Source organism: Dendrobates tinctorius, unplaced genomic scaffold, assembly GCF_039654945.1.
Source record: "Dendrobates tinctorius isolate UK_male_01 unplaced genomic scaffold, ASM3965494v1 ptg000010l, whole genome shotgun sequence".
NCBI classification, from domain to species: Eukaryota; Metazoa; Chordata; class Amphibia; order Anura; family Dendrobatidae; genus Dendrobates; species Dendrobates tinctorius.
Genome location: NW_027361678.1, coordinates 2,270,168 through 2,292,993, shown reverse-complemented (window position 1 = coordinate 2,292,993; position 22,826 = coordinate 2,270,168). Strand labels below are relative to the sequence as shown.

The 22,826-nt window shown below is 45.6% G+C and overlaps 1 protein-coding gene across 3 annotated transcripts in view; it reads left to right on the top strand.

Moving 5' to 3' along the window:
- KIAA0586 (KIAA0586 ortholog) overlaps positions 1-22,826 on the top strand; it is a 192,795-nt gene that overhangs the window by 21,528 nt on the left and 148,441 nt on the right. For all 3 annotated transcript variants that reach the window (XM_073585646.1, XM_073585636.1, XM_073585640.1), the window contains exons 7-12: positions 3,358-3,481; positions 3,844-4,011; positions 6,440-6,560; positions 8,399-8,516; positions 13,569-13,607; positions 14,018-14,235. In XM_073585646.1, coding sequence (XP_073441747.1) covers positions 3,358-3,481; positions 3,844-4,011; positions 6,440-6,560; positions 8,399-8,516; positions 13,569-13,607; positions 14,018-14,235 — 788 coding nt within the window. The remainder of the gene's footprint in view (positions 1-3,357; positions 3,482-3,843; positions 4,012-6,439; positions 6,561-8,398; positions 8,517-13,568; positions 13,608-14,017; positions 14,236-22,826) is intronic.

Here is a 22,826-nt window from a genome sequence, read left to right as displayed (position 1 = left end):
AATACCAAATACTTATTTCCAATATATATATATATATATATATATATATATATACACTCACTGGCCACTTTATTAGGTACACCTGTCCAACTGTGTGTTAAGACTTAATTTCTAATCTGCCAATCACATGGCGGCAACTCAGTGCATTTAGGCATGTAGACATGGTCAAGACAATCTCCTGCAGTTCAAACCGAGCATCAGTATGGGGAAGAAAGGTGATTTGAGTGCCTTTTGAACGTGGCATGATTGTTGGTGCCAGAAGGGCTGGTCTGAGTATTTCAGAAACTGCTGATCTACTGGGATTTTCACGCACAACCATCTCTAGGGTTTACAGAGAATGGTCCGAAAAAGAAAAAAAATCCAGTGAGCGGCAGTTCTGTGGCCGGAAATGCCTTGTTGATGCCAGAGGTCAGAGGAGAATGGGCAGACTGGTTCGAGCTGATAGAAAGGCAACAGTGACTCAAATTGCCACCCGTTACAACCAAGGTAGGCAGAAGAGCATCTCTGAACGCACAGTGCGTCGAACTTTGAGGCAGATGGGCTACAGCAGCAGAAGACCACACTGGGTACCACTCCTCTCAGCTAAGAACAGGAAACTGAGGCTACAATTTGCACAAGCTCATCGAAATTGGACAGTAGAAGATTGGAAAAACGTTGCCTGGTCTGATGAGTCTCGATTTCTGCTGCGACATTCGGATGGTAGGGTCAGAATTTGGCGTAAACAACATGAAAGCATGGATCCATCCTGCCTTGTATCAACGGTTCAGGCTGGTGGTGGTGGTGTCATGGTGTGGGGAATTTTTTCTTGGCACTCTTTGGGCCCCTTGGTACCAATTGAGCATCGTTGCAACGCCACAGCCTACCTGAGTATTGTTGCTGACCATGTCCATCCCTTTATGACCACAATGTACCCAACATCTGATGGCTACTTTCAGCAGGATAATGCGCCATGTCATAAAGCTCGAATCATCTCAGATTGGTTTCTTGAACATGACAATGAGTTCACTGTACTCAAATGGCCTCCTCAGTCACCAGATCTCAATCTAATAGAGCATCTTTGGGATGTGGTGGAACGGGAGATTCGCATCAGGGATGTGCAGCCGACAAATCTGCGCCAACTGTGTGATGCCATCATGTCAATATGGTCCAAAATCTCTGAGGAATGCTTCCAGCACCTTGTTGAATCTCTGCCACGAAGAATTGAGGCAGTTCTGAAGGCAAAAGGGGGTCCAACCCGTTACCAGCATGGTGTACCTAATAAAGTGGCCAGTGAGTGTGTGTGTGTATATATATATATATATATATATATATATATATATATATATATATATATATATATATATATATATATACCTTCAAAGTCTTGTTGGATAAAGTTTCTGTCTCTTAAAGCACTGTTGGCCCAAAATACATATATTCCTACCCTGAATTCTGTGTGCCACACACCGACCAGCATCCCGGGATACCAAGTAAATGTGCAAGCCTGGAAAGAATGTGTGACGTCACGATGTACGGAGAGGCAGGAAGGCCGAAAGGCCACCAACGCATTTATGAGAATGCATGTTTCCCCTTACTCAGAGTAAAAAAGCTAATTGGCTGTGACTTCAGGGTTTTTATGGAGGGGGGGGGGGGGGCGAATTTCTGTAAAATCTGCCCCTATACTAATACATGTAAAACTTTTAGAAATTCATCTTACAGTGATCACTTTCATATAAAATCTTTTATCAATTGCAATTCTAATTATATAACTTGCATTATAGAATCATCACCTGCAAACTCCAATATGTAAACTGCACTATACAGCTATTAAAATTAACCTGTCACCAGATTTACCCCACATTAGCACCTGAGCATACTCGGATAACATCTTATCCCAGCACGTTCGCTCATCACTAGGTGTAGTCTTATCTCGTATGGGGAAAACCTGGTAACAGGATCCCTTTAAGAACCTGTATAAGAGAACACATCATGACACTGAAACCAAATGTAATAGAAGCAGGTTGCAAGCTTCTAAACATTTATCAATTATCATAATGGAAACACTTCATCCTTAAAAGTACGGTACATTCCACTGAACCAGTAAAAACGATAATCAAAGAGGTGATAAGAATTCCATTCTTAAAAACGTGGTGGTATTTATATTAAACACCATGTCTTAATCTGCGAAAGGACATAATGTTACATTATTGGCATTAAAATTTTCTTTTTACTCCCCTGTAGTTTGCTTATAAGATTGCATGCATTCATTACAGGTACTATATCACACATATTTTTTATTTTTTTAATATTCTTTGTAATATGAAGAGCCATTTTATCGTTACTGCTGTTATTTTGCTGTACTCTTATTTACAAATGGTATTTTGGTACAATCATCAAATTGTGTTATATCACCCTAACGTTATTCCATAGAGGACTACAATTATGTATGAACATGAACCTAGTTTAACCGTTGCGCGCCCTCAATTAAATCAGATCATCTCCACAGACCAATTTACTATGTCTCCTGAGCACATTAATTCGGCTGCTACTGTGCAGACCGGGTCTAACCCCTATAACCCCTGTATAAATGCACCAGCAATGGTCACTTATTATCATGACTAAAGGTGTTATAGACTAGAAACACATGGCACTTTACTATGCCTTCTCCGTGGATTCTTTAATTTTGCTGTAAATTCGGAATTTTTACCGTTTTTTTTTTTCCCCACTGGATTATTATTATTCACTAATAAAGAAAATATATATATTTAAAAAAATACTTTGTAAAGCTGAGGTTTCTACTTGTTTCTGCTGCTGCTTGCATCCAGAAGTAGATGCCCTACGTGCTCTGAGCTACATGGAAATCCTATAATGGAGAACTGGATGTTTTCTCATTGTTATATCTTTTTGTTTAGGACTATTTTTTATGGGTTTTAGAAAGGAGGCGTGGCTTAAAGGGTAAATATGCTGAGCAGCTTAAAGACACTCCCCAGAGGATCCAGAAGCCACGCCCCAGAGGATCCAGGAGGCACTCTACCTTAGGAAAAAACACAAACGCTAGAGCTAAATAGAAGATGTTCCATATCTCTCGAGCCATATGGTGGATTTTCCCTCCTTCCCTCCCAAAAAAGAATACTACTTCCGAGAAATGACGAGAATAAAATAAAAGCTAAAACTGCCCACTTTCGACTTGTCACAGGTCTTCTTTAAGGAGAAAGACATGGAGCGAGTCAAACGTTTTTCTGTTTCCCCATATTTACACCATAATGCTGGTGTCACAACACCAGTGGTAAATGCCAGATCTATTTTCTTGTTAAAGAGGGTTAATATTTTGTAATAATCACTTCCTAACTAATTGGGGTCATGTCATGTACTTTTCAGTCACAGTTTATGACCTCTGCAATCAAGGCCAGTGCAAGTCACCGTGAAGCCACAGCTCCAGTCTGTTCTCATTTGCCAGCGACACTTCTGCCCCAATCTACTGCGCCTCCAAAGATCGAGAAAGGTTTGATAGTCTGATTTCACAATTGCTTGGTTAAATATCATCGTTCTCGGCAGCACTTTGCAATGTGTAAACAGGACATGTATTGGTTAGGACAATGACCGTGTACACACACAGAAAAATCTATTACTGATTGTTCTGGGCACCGATTGGCAGACATGTAGCTGATCAGCGGTTGTTTAATAACACCGCAGATCTTAACATCTTCCATACTGCTAATATTTGTCCCTAGATTGATATAAGAAGTAGTGACTCCTTACTCATTTATCCATCCCTTTCTTTTTAGGACTTGTTGTATTCGAAAACACCAGTTGTACCTTTTGGGTTTCCGTATTTAAAGTTCTCAAAAACTTTTCTCTTTATAGCTTCTGCTCCAGCCGTGTCAGAAGGTAAGAGTGATGCAGGAAAGTCTCCATTGGAAACTCCAGCTCCTCGCAGATTTGCTCCTGTCCCAATATCTATGGATGTGCAAGAACCATCAAAGTCATCCCTAGGAAAAGAAAATGTGGAGGAACTCGGACCATCAACCTCTGGTGAGAAAGTTGAGCTCCGCTTTTTTTTTTTTTACCTCTTTCCAAAAAGCCAAACACAATTGCAAGTGACCATTACCTACTAATGATTTTTCTTCCCATTGGTTTAATACGTGTAGTTTTTTTTGATGGGGAGGTAAGATTTATTAACATAAGTTTTAGTCGATGCCAACTTGTCAAGTCTGAAAATTCTCTCCAATTTGCAGAATGCTATTGAGTTGTTAGTTTGGAATAAGAGCCTTCGCGGTCAGTACTGGCATGGTGATCCATGCACGGATAGTGAAACACGGCCTTGCACTAACTATAATCCCACAACATTGGTTTGTGGTAGTTACTGGTACCATCTGGGGGACAGAAGACCATGGGCTATAGCTGCTGCCACAAGGAGGCGTGAAGTGTTTCTGTTTCCCACCAGCTATACCCCCCTTCCCCTGCAGGTATCGAGCAAATCCTTTTATAGGCTAACGGTAGGAGAAGCAATAATTAAAGAAAGGCATCATCACCGCTTTAGGATCAACGAAACACCTGCACAACTGTAGTAATAATAGAATACCTTTGGGTGGGTGATGTGCCCATAAATCGATGCTATGTTTTTCTCGTTTTGTTGCATTGGGGGACACCGGACCTCATGATGTTGCAAAGCTGAGCCTAGAGATGGTACAGCAATAGAGAAGGCAGCAGAGTCTGTTTTTCGGATTTAAACATGATCTGGATAACAGGTTTTGAGAACCTGTCACTCTTAATATCAATTCTTCAATAGCCACAGCATTAAATGAAACACAGCTAATTTCAGCTGGAAGAGCAGACCATGACAGAGTAGATCTTGCCGAAAAGTAATGCTCTAGTTTGGCTTTCATCAACTGTCTGGGCCAGGGTCCAGTTTGGAGCATTGAGGATCATTGAGTCGCCTTCTGCTTTCACCATGTTTAGGACTCGGGAAGTGGAGGATAGATGTAAGGTAGCTCAAACTGGTTCCAGAGCTTTCACATCCAGAGTTTTGGGTCTTGCAATCTGGACATGAACCATTGGAAGGAAGGCCATGAGGTCATCAGCTGAAGATCTCAATCAGAAGATTCGTATGGCAAACACCTCTGGGTATAGCAACCAGTCTCCTGGGTAGGATCTCTGAGTAGTCGGCCATCCAATAGTCTACTCCTGAAGTATGGACTGCTGAGAGGGCTGGAATGTGTGCTCTGACCCACAGCAGGATTATGACTGATTCTGACATAGCTGCTATGCTTCAGGATCCATCTAAAGGACTGCCGTTGTCTTGGGCTCTCACTCGGTGTGAGTCTGCTGCCTCAGAGAGAGGAGGATGGCATGGAGTCCTCAGAACGTTAATAGACCACACAGCCTCCCGAGTGGACTACGCTCCCTGATCCGTACTATCCTGTAGTACTCCTCCCCAGCCGTGGAGACTGGCATCCGTCGTGATGACTCGTCATTGGCGCGGGAGTGAGGACCGTCGCTAATAGAGGAGGAATGCAACCATCTCCAATGAGAATGAAGGACCAATAAGGGAAGGAGTATCACCTGGTCCGGAGAATCTTCCAACTTGTTGCATCTCGCTGAGGAGGACAAGTGAGGAACTAGGCATATGAAATTGCTTCCATTTATGAAACCATAGGATCAAGAACAGTGCTGAATTGGGGTGTAACCCTGAAGGGACGAGGCATGTTGTTGAATGGGGTGGAATTTCTCACTTGAAAGTAAAATTATCGCCAGGTGATTAACTCTGTATTCCGCACCTACAAAAAAGATATTCCTGAAAAATGTGTTTCTCTAACAGACTCTAAGCTAAAACTAATTAGCTCAGTGTCTGCAGGAGGGATATAACTGGTGCACGGAGCCAACACTTAACTATTCAGTGAGTATTATCATTGTGGTAGTTTCGAGGGGGTGACTCCGCTTCTTTTAACGTCAGTAAGCTTTAATTGGACTTATAGACATGGCTTGTCTACTGAAATAGGCCCATTAAAGCAATTTGGATTCAGTTTTGTTTTAAGGCAGTCTATCCCCCCCAAAACTGCTAGTATATACTAAGCATGATGTAGCCCCTATACAAATTACTCCTTAAGGGCGTGTTCTCACAATACAACTGCGATTGAGTTGATACACAATACTGTATAAACACAGCAGTTTTTCTACATTTTTGGCAAAAAATGCATTGTGCGACCACAGATTTTCTGCAGTTTGATCCAATATGATATGTAAGGTTCTCTGTGCACACCAGGTGTGGCCAGGAGGCTCCGTGCCTCGTTCTATGGCTGGGGGCCACATGGCAGAAAAAAAGGATGAAAGTGACACATTGCAGCATCAGCGCTGCATCTTTTTCATTCTCAAAAGTGGTGGGGGGTCCCAAAGTAATATGCCATAAGTATGTTATCTAATATCTCACTGTAAGGTATTTTTATATACATTTTTATTTTAGGTAAAGTGCCTTTTTTACAAGAGATCCTTAGACGTGACAATGCACCTGTCTCCAGAACAACATATAAAACCCACAGCCCTTTAAACCTGACCGCCTCTGAGAGTCAGCCCTTCAGGGACAGGTAATCCAACCTGCACAACTGTATCGCTTGTTTGCTTGTTGTAAATTATTTCCCCATAATTATCTGGTACTGAAGGATCCCAGCGGCAGGGAATTGTCACTGTGCGCTGCCAGCTGACATGAAAGTTGTCTGTGCCGGGTACTCATAGCTAAAGCCACTGTCCTCATAACTGTTATCACCTCAGATGATGGAGAAGGGTCCTCAGCTCATTCAGCATGCATATTCTTAGGAGATTTTTTAAAGGGTTTTTCTGAACCTTTTTGAAGCCATTCTATTTACCAGCTGATAATGGCATATAAACTTAAGTCGCAAGTGATCTCATTCCCATAGAATAGTGGATAAGTTGCTGGTCACTGGAGGTCCAACGGCTGGGATCCTCAGCATTCTGAGAACTGAGCTTTGCAGAACTCTTTTGAACAGATCAAAGGTTGATATGCTCGACTTTGGCTCTATTCATTGTCATTGGGACTGACGAAAGTAGTGGCGCACTGTACTCTGCTTCTTCCAACAGTCCCTTAGACAATGACAGAAGTGGAGGTCGAACCTTTGCTCCATTTAAGGCTGAGCTCTGCTCTTGAGGTCCTAGCCATCGGACCCCAGCGATCAGCAACTTATCCCCTATTTTACAGACAGGACATAACTTGCAGTTTTGGGAAAACCTAGCGCTTGTATTTAGTTTCTCTCCAAGAGATGGGCTTCTTTAACCATGATCATCACATTTATGGACCCTTATAACATTTTAAAAATTAAAGTTAAACTGGCCCTTTATTAAGGGGAAATGAAATCTATTTTTTTCGAGAACTATGAACAGTGTTGAAACATCTGTGGATTAGCATACACTCGACACATGTGAACCCATGCGATAATTATTTCTTGTAAATAGTGACACCCACCTTATCGCACATTGTCAGGATCCTCCGAGAATGCACAGATTTCTTCATGAATACATATCGGGACTGCATGATCATTCCGCAGCATCGTGCTTCATGTCATCCCTGATTTCTGAGCTGGTGGCTGCTCTGCCTGCCTCTTATAAATCATAATTAACTATACTTCTCGTTAAGAAAAAAGGGCCTGAAGAAGTCTGCGCAGTTTTATCTGTTAGTCCAGCACCCATGATGACCCGTGGTGTTATTGATTCATCTTGAGCGTGCTAATAAGAGAAGCGAGCAGCCTCCCTCTCCCTGAGCTTGCCGGTGCAGGAGAAGCCATGTATTTCGCTGCGGGTATGTACTGGAAGTTGTCAGGCTTCCCTAATGGTTAAAGTCTAGTGCCAGATTCCAGCTGGAGCCGTGTCCAAGTTCTGGGATAGAAGAGATTGGCGTAATGATGGATCCACAGTAGAGGTGATCCTACGCACCGTGTGTGACATAAAGCATGCAGCAATGTTATACCCGGGGTAGTATTACACACCTACGTGTTTTCTGTGCTTCTGACATTACTATTAGTCCGAAATGTAATGTGAGAAATTCACTAATGACCCTTCTGTCTTGTCCGATGTTGGCCATATCTCCCACCAGATGCTCACTCTTAAGAGCCAGGATTTACTGGTATTAATCATGCCACAATTGGAGACGAGGGAATCTATTTGAAGGACAAGTTGGTCAAGCCACAAGGATGATGTTATAACATGCTCGGTAGACCTGGCGCATTGTCATGCTTGGGGCTTCACTCATGCCAGACGTTGTTCTGGGCCTACCAATAAAGTAATGGTGCCGGAAATTACTACATATAGGAGAGAGTTCGCAGGGCTCCCTTCTGGCGACAATGGACCACTGGGCCTGCAAATCGATTCTCATCTCTAGTCACAATGTCGCTTTGCGTTTGCTTTATTCCAGCTACCTCCAAAATAAACACGCCTGCGCCACTCAGACATCGAGTACTGCTGTACAGAAGGCCAATGACGTTTTGCAGGATTTGGGCGCTTTAAAACAGGAGATGCAAAGTATGATGAAGGTGAGAATCTTGGGTGCTGAGACGATTAGCTCGTGTCAGCACAGCTTTTATCCTCTACTTATTTCCTCTTCATTTGCTTTCCTCCTTTTCTGTACACTGTTTTCTTTGAACTCCTTGAGACAGTATATGCTTTCTCTCCTCTCCACATTGCGGCAATCTGTGTACAATCCCCTGCCTACTGCTATCTTTAGCACTGAAAGAAAGGAGGGTGAGAGCAGAGAGAGTGGTCATAACCAGGAGCCGGATCTCTGATATATTTGTAACATTGTTGCAAAAGCACACAGCTATATAAACAACTTACCGGCATTCTGCTGCAGCAAAATGGTAGGATTTTTTTAATCAGGATTATTTTGAACATTGATTAACTTTTCAATTAACAAGCAAATTAACAATAAAAAAAATCTTATGTAAAACTTTTGTAGCTTTATGCTGGAACTCTGCATCTAAAACCAACAAGTGTCACGTGCTGACCAGTCAGGCTAATCTGTGTAACTCCACCCCCATCACTGATTGGCAGCTTGCTGACACGTACACAGTAAGCTGCCAATCAGTACTGTGGGTGGGGTTATTCACAGCTCAACATTCATAGCACTGCTATATCTACAGCAGAGAAAACTTGTTCTATCAAAACGGCACCTGGCACTCCAGTAAGTGACGCCATCACTGGAATCAGGCACTCTGACCTTACATTATGATGCTCTTGGATTACATGGTAAAAACCTGCTGACAGATTCCCTTTAAAGTAGGCAAGATGAGTCAAGGTCAACATTTTTGCTTGGCAATCAGAGGTTGTGCAGGATCAGTCATTGTGCAGCAAATGGAACAATACCCATTTTGTCTCGATCCTTTTCTCCGCTGCATAGAAACGGGATTTTGTTTATCTGTATGCAGACTTGACTGCAAGTGCACTGGTGGGCATATTGGTGCACTTCCAGTCCATGGTGTGACGGAGTCAACTTCTGCTGAGTCGATTTCTAGAGTGGACCCCCTGGGTCGTGGCACCCACCCACCTAGGGTGAGCTGACCCTGTGAGGACCACCCCGTATACAGGGAGTGTCAGGGGCAAGACCAAGGAGGTTAGGCACCACTTCTGCTGGAACCAGACGGCCGGCTCATGGAAGACACAAGTGTGAGTGTCTGGCAACAGGGAACGTGCAGGGTACAAGACAAAGCTGGTGACAGGTGACGTGCAGGGTACAAGACAAGACAAAGCGTGGTCAGGGTTTCACCAGGTACAAGACATAATAACGAGGACACAGAGATACATGGCAAGGCGCGTGCGGGGACGCGCCAAGGTCCAGAGTATGGTACGTGGTAGGTGACACGCCAAGGTCCAAGGCAGGGTGCGTGCAAGGAGACACTCCAGGGTTCAAGGCAGGATGCGTGCTAGGAGACACGCCAAGGTCCAAGACAGGGTGCGTGCTAGGAGACACGCCAGGGTTCAAGGTTCAAGGCTAGGTGCGTGTCCAGGAGACACACCAGAGTCCAAGGTTCAGGGCAGGGGCCTGCGCGTGCTAGGAGGCACGCCAGGGTTCAGGCTAGGGCCTGTACATACTAGGAGGCACGCCAGGGTTCAGGCAGGGGCCTGTGTATGCTAGGAGGCAGGCAAGGGTTCTGGCTGGGACCTGTGCGTGCTAGAAAAGCGCACAGTGCAGAGACAGCGTGAGTGCAAGGAAGCACAGAGAGCACGGCTGGAGCACTGGCTAGCTGGTCGGGCTGAGGCACAGACAGGCGGGCATGACTGAGGCAGGCACAGCTGAGGCACAAACAGGCGGACACAGCTAAGTCACTGGCCAGTGAGCATGGCTGAGGCACAAGCAGGCGGGCACGGTTGAGGCACTAACAGGCGGTCGAGGCAAGACCAGGTGCGAGCAAAAGGCATGCGGAGAAACAAGGCAAGGCAAAGCAAGACCAGGTACATAGCAAGGAGCGGAACGTAGGCTGAAGCACAGAGCCGGGTACAAGAAAGAGAAGCGGAGCATATGCTAGAGCCCAGAGCCGGGTAAAGACAAGGTACTAGATGAAATGAAAGATATAGAGTGGAGTACAGACAGGTAGCGGAACGTATGCTGAGGCACAGAGCCGGGTACAAGGAAAAAGCGGAGCGTGTGCCAGAGCACAGAGCCGGGTATAGAGGAGAGACAAGACTTGTGCTAAAGAAGCATGGTAGGTAAGAATAGAAAGATATAGCTCAATGCAGAGTACATAGCCAAAGCGCGTACAGATAGCACGGCGAGGCATAGTGCAGAAAGAGGCTTGTGCAAGAGAGCACGATAGAACAGAGCATAGGAGAAACAGAGCTTGTGCCAAAGGAGCACAACAAGACAGAGTAAGCACACAAGGCTAGATACAGGACACCAGACGAAGGCAAGACTCGAGACCAAATACAAGACGAAGTAAAAGCACAGAGTGTGTGCGGAGAAGCACAACAGGGCAGAGTGCAGGGGCACAGAATACAGGTAGCGACCAAGCGGGACCATGCAGCCTAGCAGGGAAGCAACACGATACTCAGGCCCCTCCCATAGGAAGAGGCAGCCTGATATAGGGCATGGGCACTTGGACTTCCGGGTCAGGTCCTCCAGGATCACAGAGAGGATTTCTGAGTCAGGTCCTCCAGGATCACAGAGAGGATTTCTGGGTCGGGTCCTCCAGGACCATAGAGAGGACCACTAGAACAGGTCCTCCAAGACCATAGAGAGGATTGCAGGTTCAGGTCCTCCAGGATCATAGAGAGGACTTCTAGGTCGGATCCTCCAGGATCATAGAGGAACGCTGGATTAGGTCCTCCAAGATCATAGAGAGGAACCGCTGCAGGCAGCATGGAGATGAGCGCGCACGCGCGCCGGGCACAGGCGTCAACCCAAGGATCCAGCATATAAACTGTAGGAACAGAAAGCGCAATAGGGTCTTACCCGAGTTATTGCTAAACGAATAAACAAAAATTCACTCACCCTTTCCAGGAGAGGTTCAGGCATATAAGATCCGTAGTCAGCTTGCTGCACGTCCAAAGGTCAGCTCCGTGACCGCCAGAACTTCAGATTTTTATGGAATAGATTCATGGACTTCAGTGCGCTGCTTGACAAATTCACGAACCCAGGTTATGAGAAAAGATTATTTTATTTCCCGTGAGAAAAGATTAACTATTTTATTTCCCAGAAAAGGGAAATAAAATAGTTAATCTTTTCTCATAACCTGGGTTCGTGAATTTGTCAAGCAGCGCACTGAAGTCCATGAATCTATTCCATAAAAATCCAAGGATCCAGCATAGGAGCCGTGCGCGCGCACCAGCAATGGAGCGCAGCCACAAGGTGAGATGCGCGTGTGCACTAGTAACGGCGTGCAGCCGCAAAGTGAGGTGCGCGTGCGCACTAGCAGCGGCGGTCAGCCGTGAGGAGAGATGCGTTTGCGCACACAAGAGAGACCCCCAGAGCGCCTACAGGGACCCGGCACTGGGGACAATGCGGCATGACAGTGGGGATCATGCAGCGCAAGCAGCATGACAGGCATGACACATGGCTCCTTTTCCCTTTGTCCCGCTCGGCAACACTGTCTCGCCTGCTCTTTACTGAAATCTCGCACATGCTCCTCTTCTTCCGGCTGCCTCATGGGCAGTACAAGCTAAGGATTTGTGTTACATTGAGTAGCATAGTGCTCATGTGCCGGCCAAAAGAAGTGCAGCGCATGTACAAGATTTCGACCAGAAGCTAAAATAAGATCTTGCAGCAGACACTGTCTCCACTGTCCATCACACAGTTGAGGGCAGCGCCGGGCTGGGAGAAGTGATGAGGAGCCATGGACTGCACATTTCCCATGCACCCACCAATCCACTTGCAGTCTAATTAGCACATGGATATAGAAGCAAATTTCTGTACAACAAAGCAACAGATTATGACAAAATAGGCATCTTCACATTTATCTCTGGTTACCTGGCAAAACTAGTCTGACAGCTTTCTGTTAAGTAGCTAATGGATCGTTGCTTGAACCTGGACTTGCATCCTTTTAAAGGGATATTCCCATCTTCATAGATGGATATTGTCGGGTCGAATCATGTTTGCAAAAACCGTTTTGCAATTTACTGCTTGTTAAAATTTTCATCCATTCCTGAGATATTAACACTTTTGTTTACAGCTCATTGCCTAGGAAACTGACCATCGCCTCTCACTAATTTGTAACTACTGTTCTAAAGTTGGCTTAGATTAGGAGGTAACCGTGCGCTCCAGCAATCCTGGCCAGCTTCAAAACAGGGCTTACAAGTCGACTAAAAAAAGAGCTTGTAAAAACTTAGAAGATTCTCCGGTCTAGCAGCGGTGGTCGATCTCCAAGGCATCGAACTGTAAATAAGTGTTAATATCTCAATAACTGTTGAAAATGTTAGCAGTAAATTGCTTGTATTGCAGGAAAAATGCTACTTAAAATAAGCTTGTTTTTGCCGTATTTTTTATGTGTTTTTTTTCCCTTTTATTTGAATGGGGAAAAACGCTCCAATACGTTGAAAGCATTGACATTCTGCAAATTTGAAGCTGCTTCAAATCTGCAAGAAAAAAAATAAGCAGCATGATATTTCAGAAATCTCATCCACTTTACTGGTCCTGTAGAACAGGGTTCCCCAACTCCAGTCCTCAAGGCCCACTAACAGATCATGTTTTCAGGATTTCCCTTGTATTGCACAGGTGAAGCAATTATCACCTGAACAATACTAAGAAAATCCTGAAAACATGATCTCTTGGTGGGCCTTGAGGACTGGAGTTGGGGAACCCTGCTGTAGAACACAGCGTTTTTTCTGCTGTAAAAACGCGTGTGGAAAAAAAGAAGCATGGCAAAAATGCAACATGTGAACATAGCCATATATCTGATAACAAATTTGTTGACTGCAGCTCTCGGCTATAATACAGGTGGGAACAGGGACCAGCACGGGATAAGTAATTCATTGCATTCAAAGCTAATGGCTCCATCAGCATTGGCGCCATAAATTTGCGATGATTTTATCAGTACGATTTCATCATATGTGCACAATTTTACAAATTCTTTCATCTGTCCCCTTTTTTCTTTAAGGATGCAAGGCAGTGGAAAGCTCAAGACGTGGATCTGCAGGTGCGTGCTCCTTTTTCGTGCTGTATTTTTCATAGGAGTAGCTATGCAAAGCCTTTTGGCTGTACAGGAGTGTTCGACCTACAGCGATCTCTCCTGACTCCCGTCCTGGCCTGTACACATGAACACTCTGCTCGGCTGAGCTTACCCGATGTTCTCAGGAAGATAAGCCGGCATCAGAAAAGTCTGGCATCATTTACCCTCCTCTTCCTACTTAGAACAAGAGGATCGGCCAATTGAGATCCAAATGCCCAATTCTTATTTTCCATGAATTCTGGATTTGGGGGAGTGTTGGGTCCTAGCACAATTGGTGACTTTGATCATGTTAAATCTCATGTATGACCGTCTGTAGACTAATTTTTGGAAAATCATAGTAATAATCCACCTCTAAAATAACAATATTTTTCCTGTAGCCCATGGAGAGGCCTGCATTTTCAACATCACTATCTAAATCGCCCATCATCTGGAGAAAAGCCATAAATCCCCCCAAATCAATGTGTGAGGACGCGGAGTGCATCCTAAGAGAAGTGCAGAATAAAAGGAAAGTTCTTGAAGACAATTTAGAGGCGGTTGCCCGCGCCAATGATTGGACACGCAGATACACCCTGATCAGCACTTTGGCAACAGACAGGTAACATCCCGATTTGTGTTTGTACTGATTCTGTCTTTCGGCAGTAGTAATATTAAGCCTTCGCTCCATTGACCTAATCAGTGCTGTGCTGGACTGACACCATCTATTTATTATCTTTATTTGAATCAGATAGATTTTTATTAACGAAATTCAAACAAAGAAATAGAGTCCAGACATTGCAATGTCCAACAAGGTCACATATTTTCAATTACAATGCATCCCATCCCTCCCTCCTTATAGAAACACCAACAAATACTCAGAAGTACGTCCTCCTTTCGGGATCATCGTCTCTCCAACCATGGTGTCCACAATGCATTGAATGTTTTTTCCCTTTTTCTTTTGGCATAAATACCTTTTTCCATATTTACTATAAAGTCTTATTGTCTAAAAAATTCTTGTATTGTCAGCGGTTCTTCATTTATCCAGTGCCTGGCTATTAATTTACGTGCAATGTATAACAACCTAGCTATCGCCAATTTGAACTGATTTTGAATCTGAATCTCCTCCACATAACCTAAAACATAAACCACAGGATCCCTCTCAATTCTACAGTCATACACTCTCTCTATAGTGTTAATCACTGCTGTCCAGTATGAGTCCAGTCTGGAGCCTCGCCAGAACATATGTAAGCCTGACAACGAGGGCATCCAGAAGTCTATCTCAGTCCTGCCTTATATAGTCTTTCAGGGGTCCTGTACACTCTATGGAACACATATATTTGTGAGAGTCTACCTGGTTCACTCAGTGACAATTGGGGTATGTATTCCATAACCACCTCCCACTTATCTTCTTCTATCGGTCCTTATTCGTCTCCCCACTTCTCTTTAGCCTTAATCAGGTAATTGGTTACAAAGGTGTGCATTAAGTCCTTATAAATACCTGACATAACTCCTTTTGTTCCCCCATCACTACACACACAGTCCACCAATATGTCTTTTTGGACCCTCATAGAAACCGTCTTAAGGGCCTGTTACACACAGCGATCTCCAGCGAGATCGCTGTGTGTGATATCCAGCAGCGTTCGCCCCCCCGCGGGGTATCGCTGATCGTGCTGGATCATCCAGTTTGTCAGACTGGAGTAGCAGATAGCACAGCTACGCCGGTCTGTCTGCGCCGCTCTGCCTCCACCTTCCGCCCTGCCTGCAGTGCACGCTGGTATCTATGGTAAACATCGGGTTTCTAAGGGTCCCTCGGCCCTTAGAAACCCGATGTTTACGTTGGTAACCAGCGTGCTCGCTGGTCCTGATCGCTGGAGGGGCTGTCTTTGTGACAGCTCACCAGCGATCAGCTAACAATGTCCCAGCGATCCCATCCATGTCAGATCGTTGGTGGGATCGCTGGGACATCGTTATGTGTAACGGTACCCTTACTCTGCGCTATGTAAATGTGACAGCTGTCTATACTGGAATCCACAGCTCTCAGATAACTCATATTCCTCCTATAGTTTCTTAAAAGTAACTTGTACCCGCCATTCCTGTAATTGGGCCATGTATTGAATTCCTTTCCTCGTCCAGTTTAAATTCCCCCATTTTGTCAAATTCCGGCAGTTTTTCATTTTGCCATATAGGGGAGTAATTGGTCAGGACCTCCACTCCCCTAATCCTTTTGATCTCCTCCCACACCTTGTGTACCAGGGCCAGAGTGAGGCATGACAGACAAGTTTTCTTAAACTACCTGCCTCCAGTCCTTGAACCAATGAGTCTTTCCCCAGTACGAGTCAATAGTCACCAAACCCGTGCCTTCTGTGTCTCTCCATCTCCTCGGCTTTTGGCCCTGAGCTGCTAGATAATAAATCCACATACTCGGGAGTGCTCCCCCCATCTTTGGGCCTCTGTAATATTTCCAGTCTAATCCTCGATTGTTGTTTCCCCCACACAAGATCTCTAAAAATAGAATTGATTGTACGGAACCACCGTTTTAGGTAACCACATGGGGCATTGTGCAGCAGGTACGAAACCTTGGGGCATCAGCACCATTTTAATCAGATTTCTCCTTCCTACTACTGATAGATGTAGTCTACACCACGCACCCAATTTGCTTCTGAACTTGCCCAATAGCGGGATCAGATTCAGGTCTATATAGCTCGAGAGCGGGAGCGATATCCAAATGCTCAGGTACCTGAACTGTTGAACAACCTCCAACCTACTACCATCCCCCTCTATCCTAAGGTTTACACCATTACCATTCACAGCTAGAATGTGGGATTTCTCCCAATTAATTTCCAGGCCAGACATAGCCTCAAATCTCCCAAGGATGCTCATCACACCCTGCAAAGACTCATCAGGGTCTTCCAGGAAAAGCAGCACATCATCTGTGTATAAAGCTATTTTTCCTCTATAGGTCCATATTTAAACCCCCTACCCATGGCTGCTTTTCTAAATGTCTGCGTCAAGGGCTCCACTGCCAACGCAAAAAGCAGTGGAGACGGCAGACACCCCTGTCGGGTCCCGCTATGAAGAGCGAGTTGTCTAGATGTCTGCCCGTTAACCCTAACCCTAGCAGTTGTGGATGTATACAACAGCCGTATCCAAGATATGAAGGTTGGTCCAAATCCCAAGCTCTCCAACACCTTCCAAAGATAGCTCAATTCGATGTTGTCGAATGCTTTACGTGCATCCAACGACACTACCACCCTACGTCCCCCTTTATCTGACAGCAGCTGCAAATTAAGAGTGAGTCTACATACAGTGGGGAAAAAAAGTATTTAGTCAGTCAGCAATAGTGCAAGTTCCACCACTTAAAAAGATGAGAGGCGTCTGTAATTTACATCATAGGTAGACCTCAACTATGGGAGACAAACTGAGAAAAAAAAATCCAGAAAATCACATTGTCTGTTTTTTTTTTCATTTTATTTGCATATTATGGTGGAAAATAAGTATTTGGTCAGAAACAAAATTTCATCTCAATACTTTGTGATATATCCTATGTTGGCAATGACAGAGGTCAAACGTTTTCTGTAAGTCTTCACAAGGTTGCCACACACTGTTGTTGGTATGTTGGCCCATTCCTCCATGCAGATCTCCTCTAGAGCAGTGATGTTTTTGGCTTTTCGCTTGGCAACACGGACTTTCAACTCCCTCCAAAGGTTTTCTATAGGGTTGAGATCTGGAGACTGGCTAGGCCACTCCAGGACCTTGAAATGCTTCTTACGAAGCCACTCCTTCATTGCCCTGGCGGTGTGCTTTGGATCATTGTCATGTTGAAAGACCCAGCCACGTTTCATCTTCAATGCCCTTGCTGATGGAAGGAGGTTTGCACTCAAAATCTCACGATACATGGCCCCATTCATTCTTTCATGTACCCGGATCAGTCGTCCTGGCCCCTTTGCAGAGAAACAGCCCCAAAGCATGATGTTTCCACCACCATGCTTTACAGTAGGTATGGTGTTTGATGGATGCAACTCAGTATTCTTTTTCCTCCAAACACGACAAGTTGTGTTTCTACCAAACAGTTCCAGTTTGGTTTCATCAGACCATAGGACATTCTCCCAAAACTCCTCTGGATCATCCAAATGCTCTCTAGCAAACTTCAGACGGGCCCGGACATGTACAGGCTTAAGCAGTGGGACACGTCTGGCACTGCAGGATCTGAGTCCATGGTGGCGTAGTGTGTTACTTATGGTAGGCCTTGTTACATTGGTCCCAGCTCTCTGCAGTTCATTCACTAGGTCCCCCCACGTGGTTCTGGGATTTTTGCTCACCGTTCTTGTGATCATTCTGACCCCACGGGGTGGGATTTTGCGTGGAGCACCAGATCGAGGGAGATTATCAGTGGTCTTGTATGTCTTCCATTTTCTAATTATTGCTCCCACAGTTGATTTCTTCACTCCAAGCTGGTTGGCTATTGCAGATTCAGTCTTCCCAGCCTGGTGCAGGGCTACAATTTTGTTTCTGGTGTCCTTTGACAGCTCTTTGGTCTTCACCATAGTGGAGTTTGGAGTCAGACTGTTTGAGGGTGTGCACAGGTGTCTTTTTATACTGATAACAAGTTTAAACAGGTGCCATTACTACAGGTAATGAGTGGAGGAAAGAGGAGACTCTTAAAGAAGAAGTTACAGGTCTGTGAGAGCCAGAAATCTTGATTGCTTGTTTCTGACCAAATACTTATTTTCCACCATAATATGCAAATAAAATGAAAAAAAAACAGACAATGTGATTTTCTGGATTTTTTTTTCTCAGTTTGTCTCCCATAGTTGAGGTCTACCTATGATGTAAATTACAGACGCCTCTCATCTTTTTAAGTGGTGGAACTTGCACTATTGCTGACTGACTAAATACTTTTTTTCCCCACTGTATGTTTATTGCTGTAGACCTATTCGGCATAAATCAGGATAGTACGTTGACTCCCTCCTGAGCTTTCTCAAGCCCATTCTGACTCTCCACTGATGGGTTTACTATCGGCTCCCTTTCTGCCCTTTCTAAAGCCTCCATCACTGCCCTGTCTTCCGATCTAGTTTTAGACTTACATTACATCTAGAAATTTCTTGAAACAGAAGACCTCTCAAATATGCCTTCATTGCCAATATTCTTCTAACTCCCCATTTATTGCTTCCATAGTAATATGTTCCAACCATACTGGATGGAGCCTCCACCCACTCCCCTGTCTAGACCATCCCCCGGTCTTTTTAAAAAGCCGCTCCAGAGGTTTATGGTCCGAGATCACTCTCGGAAGATATTCCACTCCAGAATCAATTGCGTCAGCAATTCATTACCTAGCGCCAAATCAATTCGCGAGAGAGATCCATGAGTAGTAGAGTGGCAGGAGTAACATACCACATCCTCATTTCTTACCCTCCACAGGTCTACCATTCCAAGCTCTTTCACATTGTTCCCAAATGATGTCAATTTCCGGCCACCCTTTCCTATTCCCTGTTTATGCCTATCCCATCCCTCATCCATCACATTAATAAAATCGCCAATAATTAATAACGGTAATCCTGCACCCCTTTTGTACAGCTCTATCACCCTCTGGATCTTCTTCCCCGAGTACGGAGGTGGCATGTATATGGCCACCATACATAACAATAGTTCATAATTTTTACAGATTACAAAGACGTATTGGCCTTCACTGTTGAAATGGCTTTCAATTTCCTCAAAGAGTGTGGACGCTCCTACCAGTAACGAGACCCCCCTCCCCGGCATATGAAGAGTATGTGGAGTCATATGCCCTCCCAATCCATCTTCTCTTTAACACCTCCACCTTCTCCTTAATCAAATGTGTCTCTTGAAGGCATATCACATCCGGTCCCCGCTTCCTAATATAGTCCATAATCACCGCTCTTCGGGTTCCATCAGGCAATCCCCTCACATTCCAATTAAGAATTTTCTCCTACGCCTCATTGGGGGACACAGTGGCCGTGGGTGTTATGCTGCTGGCCACTAGGAGAACACTAAGTGAACCAGAAAAAAAGTTAGCTCCTCCCCTGGCTGAGATTCCCCAGTTCTTACTTAGTGTATATAGGAGGCACTTGGGTCTGGTTTCAGACCCCACAACTAAGAAGCACACTGCGCTTTTCTACCGTGGGTACTACCTTCAAGTCGGCCTTACCACAGCGAGCATGACTCTCCATTGCTCAAGCTAATCCGTTATGCACGGACAGCGACCCGGCCTGCGCCCGAACCGCGACCCGTCCTGCGCTCCAACGCCTCTCGCAGCCACTGCTGACGGGCCTCCTGCGTCTGGTACCCCCGAGTGGGCTGCGCCCCTGTCACGGTCGGTGGAGCCTCTGACCAAGGCTATATTCCCCCTCCGGGAGGACTGTCTCTGCCAAAGCGGGCTCATAGCGCGTCCCCTAGTCGCGTTCGCACCTCAGCGTCAGCGACTCCTGTCTCTCGCTCGCTCTCTCCTGAGGTTCACAGCGAGCATTACTCTGATTTTGTATCTGTCACGACAGCCCCCCAGAATCCCCCCAACTGATCAAGAGTCGCTTGATTCTCTTATAGAATCAGTCAACAGGATTCTGAGGTTGAATGAGGAAAATATTCCCGCTCCAGCACTCCTCATTTAAGGAATAAGCGTGTGCGCGCTGGTTATTTACCAGCCATCCAGTATAATAATAATAATCTTTATATTGCGCCAACATATTCCGCAGCGCTTTACAGTTTAACAGTTTCAGAACACAAGTCATAAGTAACAACGTTAACAATACAATAATTAAAGCAAAATAAGACGACCCTGCTCGTGAGAGCTTACAATCTACCATGAGGTGAGGGAGATACAAAGTACAGGTGTGTATTTACAATTGTATATTTACAATGAAGGTCCAGCCATCTTGAGGGAGTGAAGGATGGATGGAGATAGTGAATGGGCTATACACGCACACTTACACATAGAATGACGTTGATTAGTGAACGTGATAAGCCGCTTTGAACAAATGTGTTTTGAGGTATCATAGGGATCAGCCATAAGTGGTTCACTGGGCAAAAGTTTAGTCTGGCTAAATACCCTTTTGATCCAGACCTAATGAAGGATCGATTACAGATCCCTCCGGTGGACCCTCCTGTACCGCTTCTTGCTTCCACAACGCTCCTATCTGTTTCTGAGGGTTCCTTGGTCAGAAACCCCTCCGATCATCAAATTGACTACCTTGCCCATTCAATTTTTTGGAACCTTCAGGAGCGGCGTTTGTTCCATCCTTCGCCGCAGTTTAGGTCACTAAGGCATGGCCGCTTGGGCAGAAGTCCTGATTACTGCCTTACAGGGCACCATTCTTCCTCCGGAGACAACCTCTGTCGCCAGCCAGATGATTCACGCAGCGAACTTTGTAGTAGATGCTTCTTTTCAGGCCGCCAATTGCGCGGCTCATACTGCCGCTATTGCGATCTCCATTAGAAGAGCCCCAGGGCTCCGCGGCTGGTGGGCGGATGCCACATCTAAAAGTTTGTTGACTTCTCCCCCCTTTTCAAGCCGGTCATCTTTTTGGAGAGAGACTGGACCAGCTCATTTCTGATACTACTGCGGGAGAAGACAAGTAAATTCCTTCCTCAACAAAGGGCTGTTCGGCCGTTTTCGCTCCAACAGCCGACGTGTTTCGATTTTCTCGCAACAATTCCAGTTGGTCCTCCTCTACCTTCTCTCTCGGATCAGGTCTGTCCCCGGACGGAGACAGAGGCTCCCAGGTCTCATACAGATCTAACCATTCTTGGAAACCCAGGCCTAGGGCTTCTGGATCTAGGGGAGCCAGATCTCATAGATCTACCTAATGACGACAAATCGGTCAGGAAGCTGGTATTCTTCGGATATAATATACAATTTCTCCCCCCCCCCTCCAACTTGAGTTTTCCTTTCCTCTTCCTCCAAGAGAAAGACAAGAGTCTTCCTTCGGGCTGTTCAGGCTCTTCTAAGGGACGGAGTCATCATTCCGGTCCTCCTTCACGAAGGGTTCAGGAGATTTTATTCAGTCCTTCTTTTGTGGTTCTAAAAGAGGACGGGTCCATGCGACCCATCTCTGGATCTCAATTGTTAATCACCTTGTCACGGTACGGCGATTCCAAATGGAAACTCTCCGATCAGTTGTCGCTTCCATGGAAAAGAGACAGTTCCTAGCATCCATCGACGTCAAGAACGCTTGCCTTCACATTCCGATCTGCCCATCCCTCCAGTAGTTCATGCGTTTTGCAACTCACGAGGAACACTTCCAGTTCGTGGCCTTGCCCTTCAGACTCGCCACCGCTCCCAGGGTCTTTACCAAGGTCATGGCGGCTGTCATGCCCATTCTTCACCCTCGGGGAGTGGTACTGTTACCGAATCTGGACGACCTGCTCATCAAGGGTCCGCCCCTTCCAGTCTGCAAGGAATCTGTGGATAACCGTAAATACTCTTTCCCGCCTGGGGCGGAAGATAGACTGCAAAAAGTCTCTCCCAGGACCGGCTCACACTTCCCGCGGATTCACCACTCTCCCTCCAGGAGAGACCCAAGCCTTACAGCAAGGCAAAGCGGCCTCTTTCTCAACCAGTTTCTCTCTCCATTCGTTTCAGTATGAGAGTTCTCGGAAGGATGGTGGCAGCGATGGAAGCAGTTCCATTTGCACAGTTCCACCTCCGTCCCTTACAGCATGCATTGCTGTTAGCTTGGGACAAGAACCCGTTCTCCCTGGACCATCGGATTCCTCCGTCTCTGCGGGACAGGCAAGCCCTCAGGGAGTAGACACCGAGGTCTTTACCCACAGTAAGATGGTTGGTAGTAACCTCCGACGCAAGTCTCCTCAGTTGGGGTGCGGTCCCTCGTCACCTCACGGCACCAGGTCATTGGTCAACCCGAGAGTCACATCTCCCCATTAACTTTGGGAGATAAGAACAACCAGATTAGCTCTAAGGAGTTTCCACCATCTCTTCGCAGGTCTCCCCATCAGGTCTCAATCCGACAACGCCACGGCTGTAGCGTATATCAACCGTCAGGGAGGTTTTCGGGGCAGGATGGTCATGCACAAAGTGAGTTTCATCTTCCATAGGGCCAAGACCAACCATTCGCCCATCTCAGCAAGCCACATCCCGGGCTTGGAAAATTAGAAGATAGATTTTCTCGGTCACCAAGGCATTGCCTCGGGGAGGTGGTCTCTTCATCCGGAACTCTTTCAGCAGATTTGTCATCG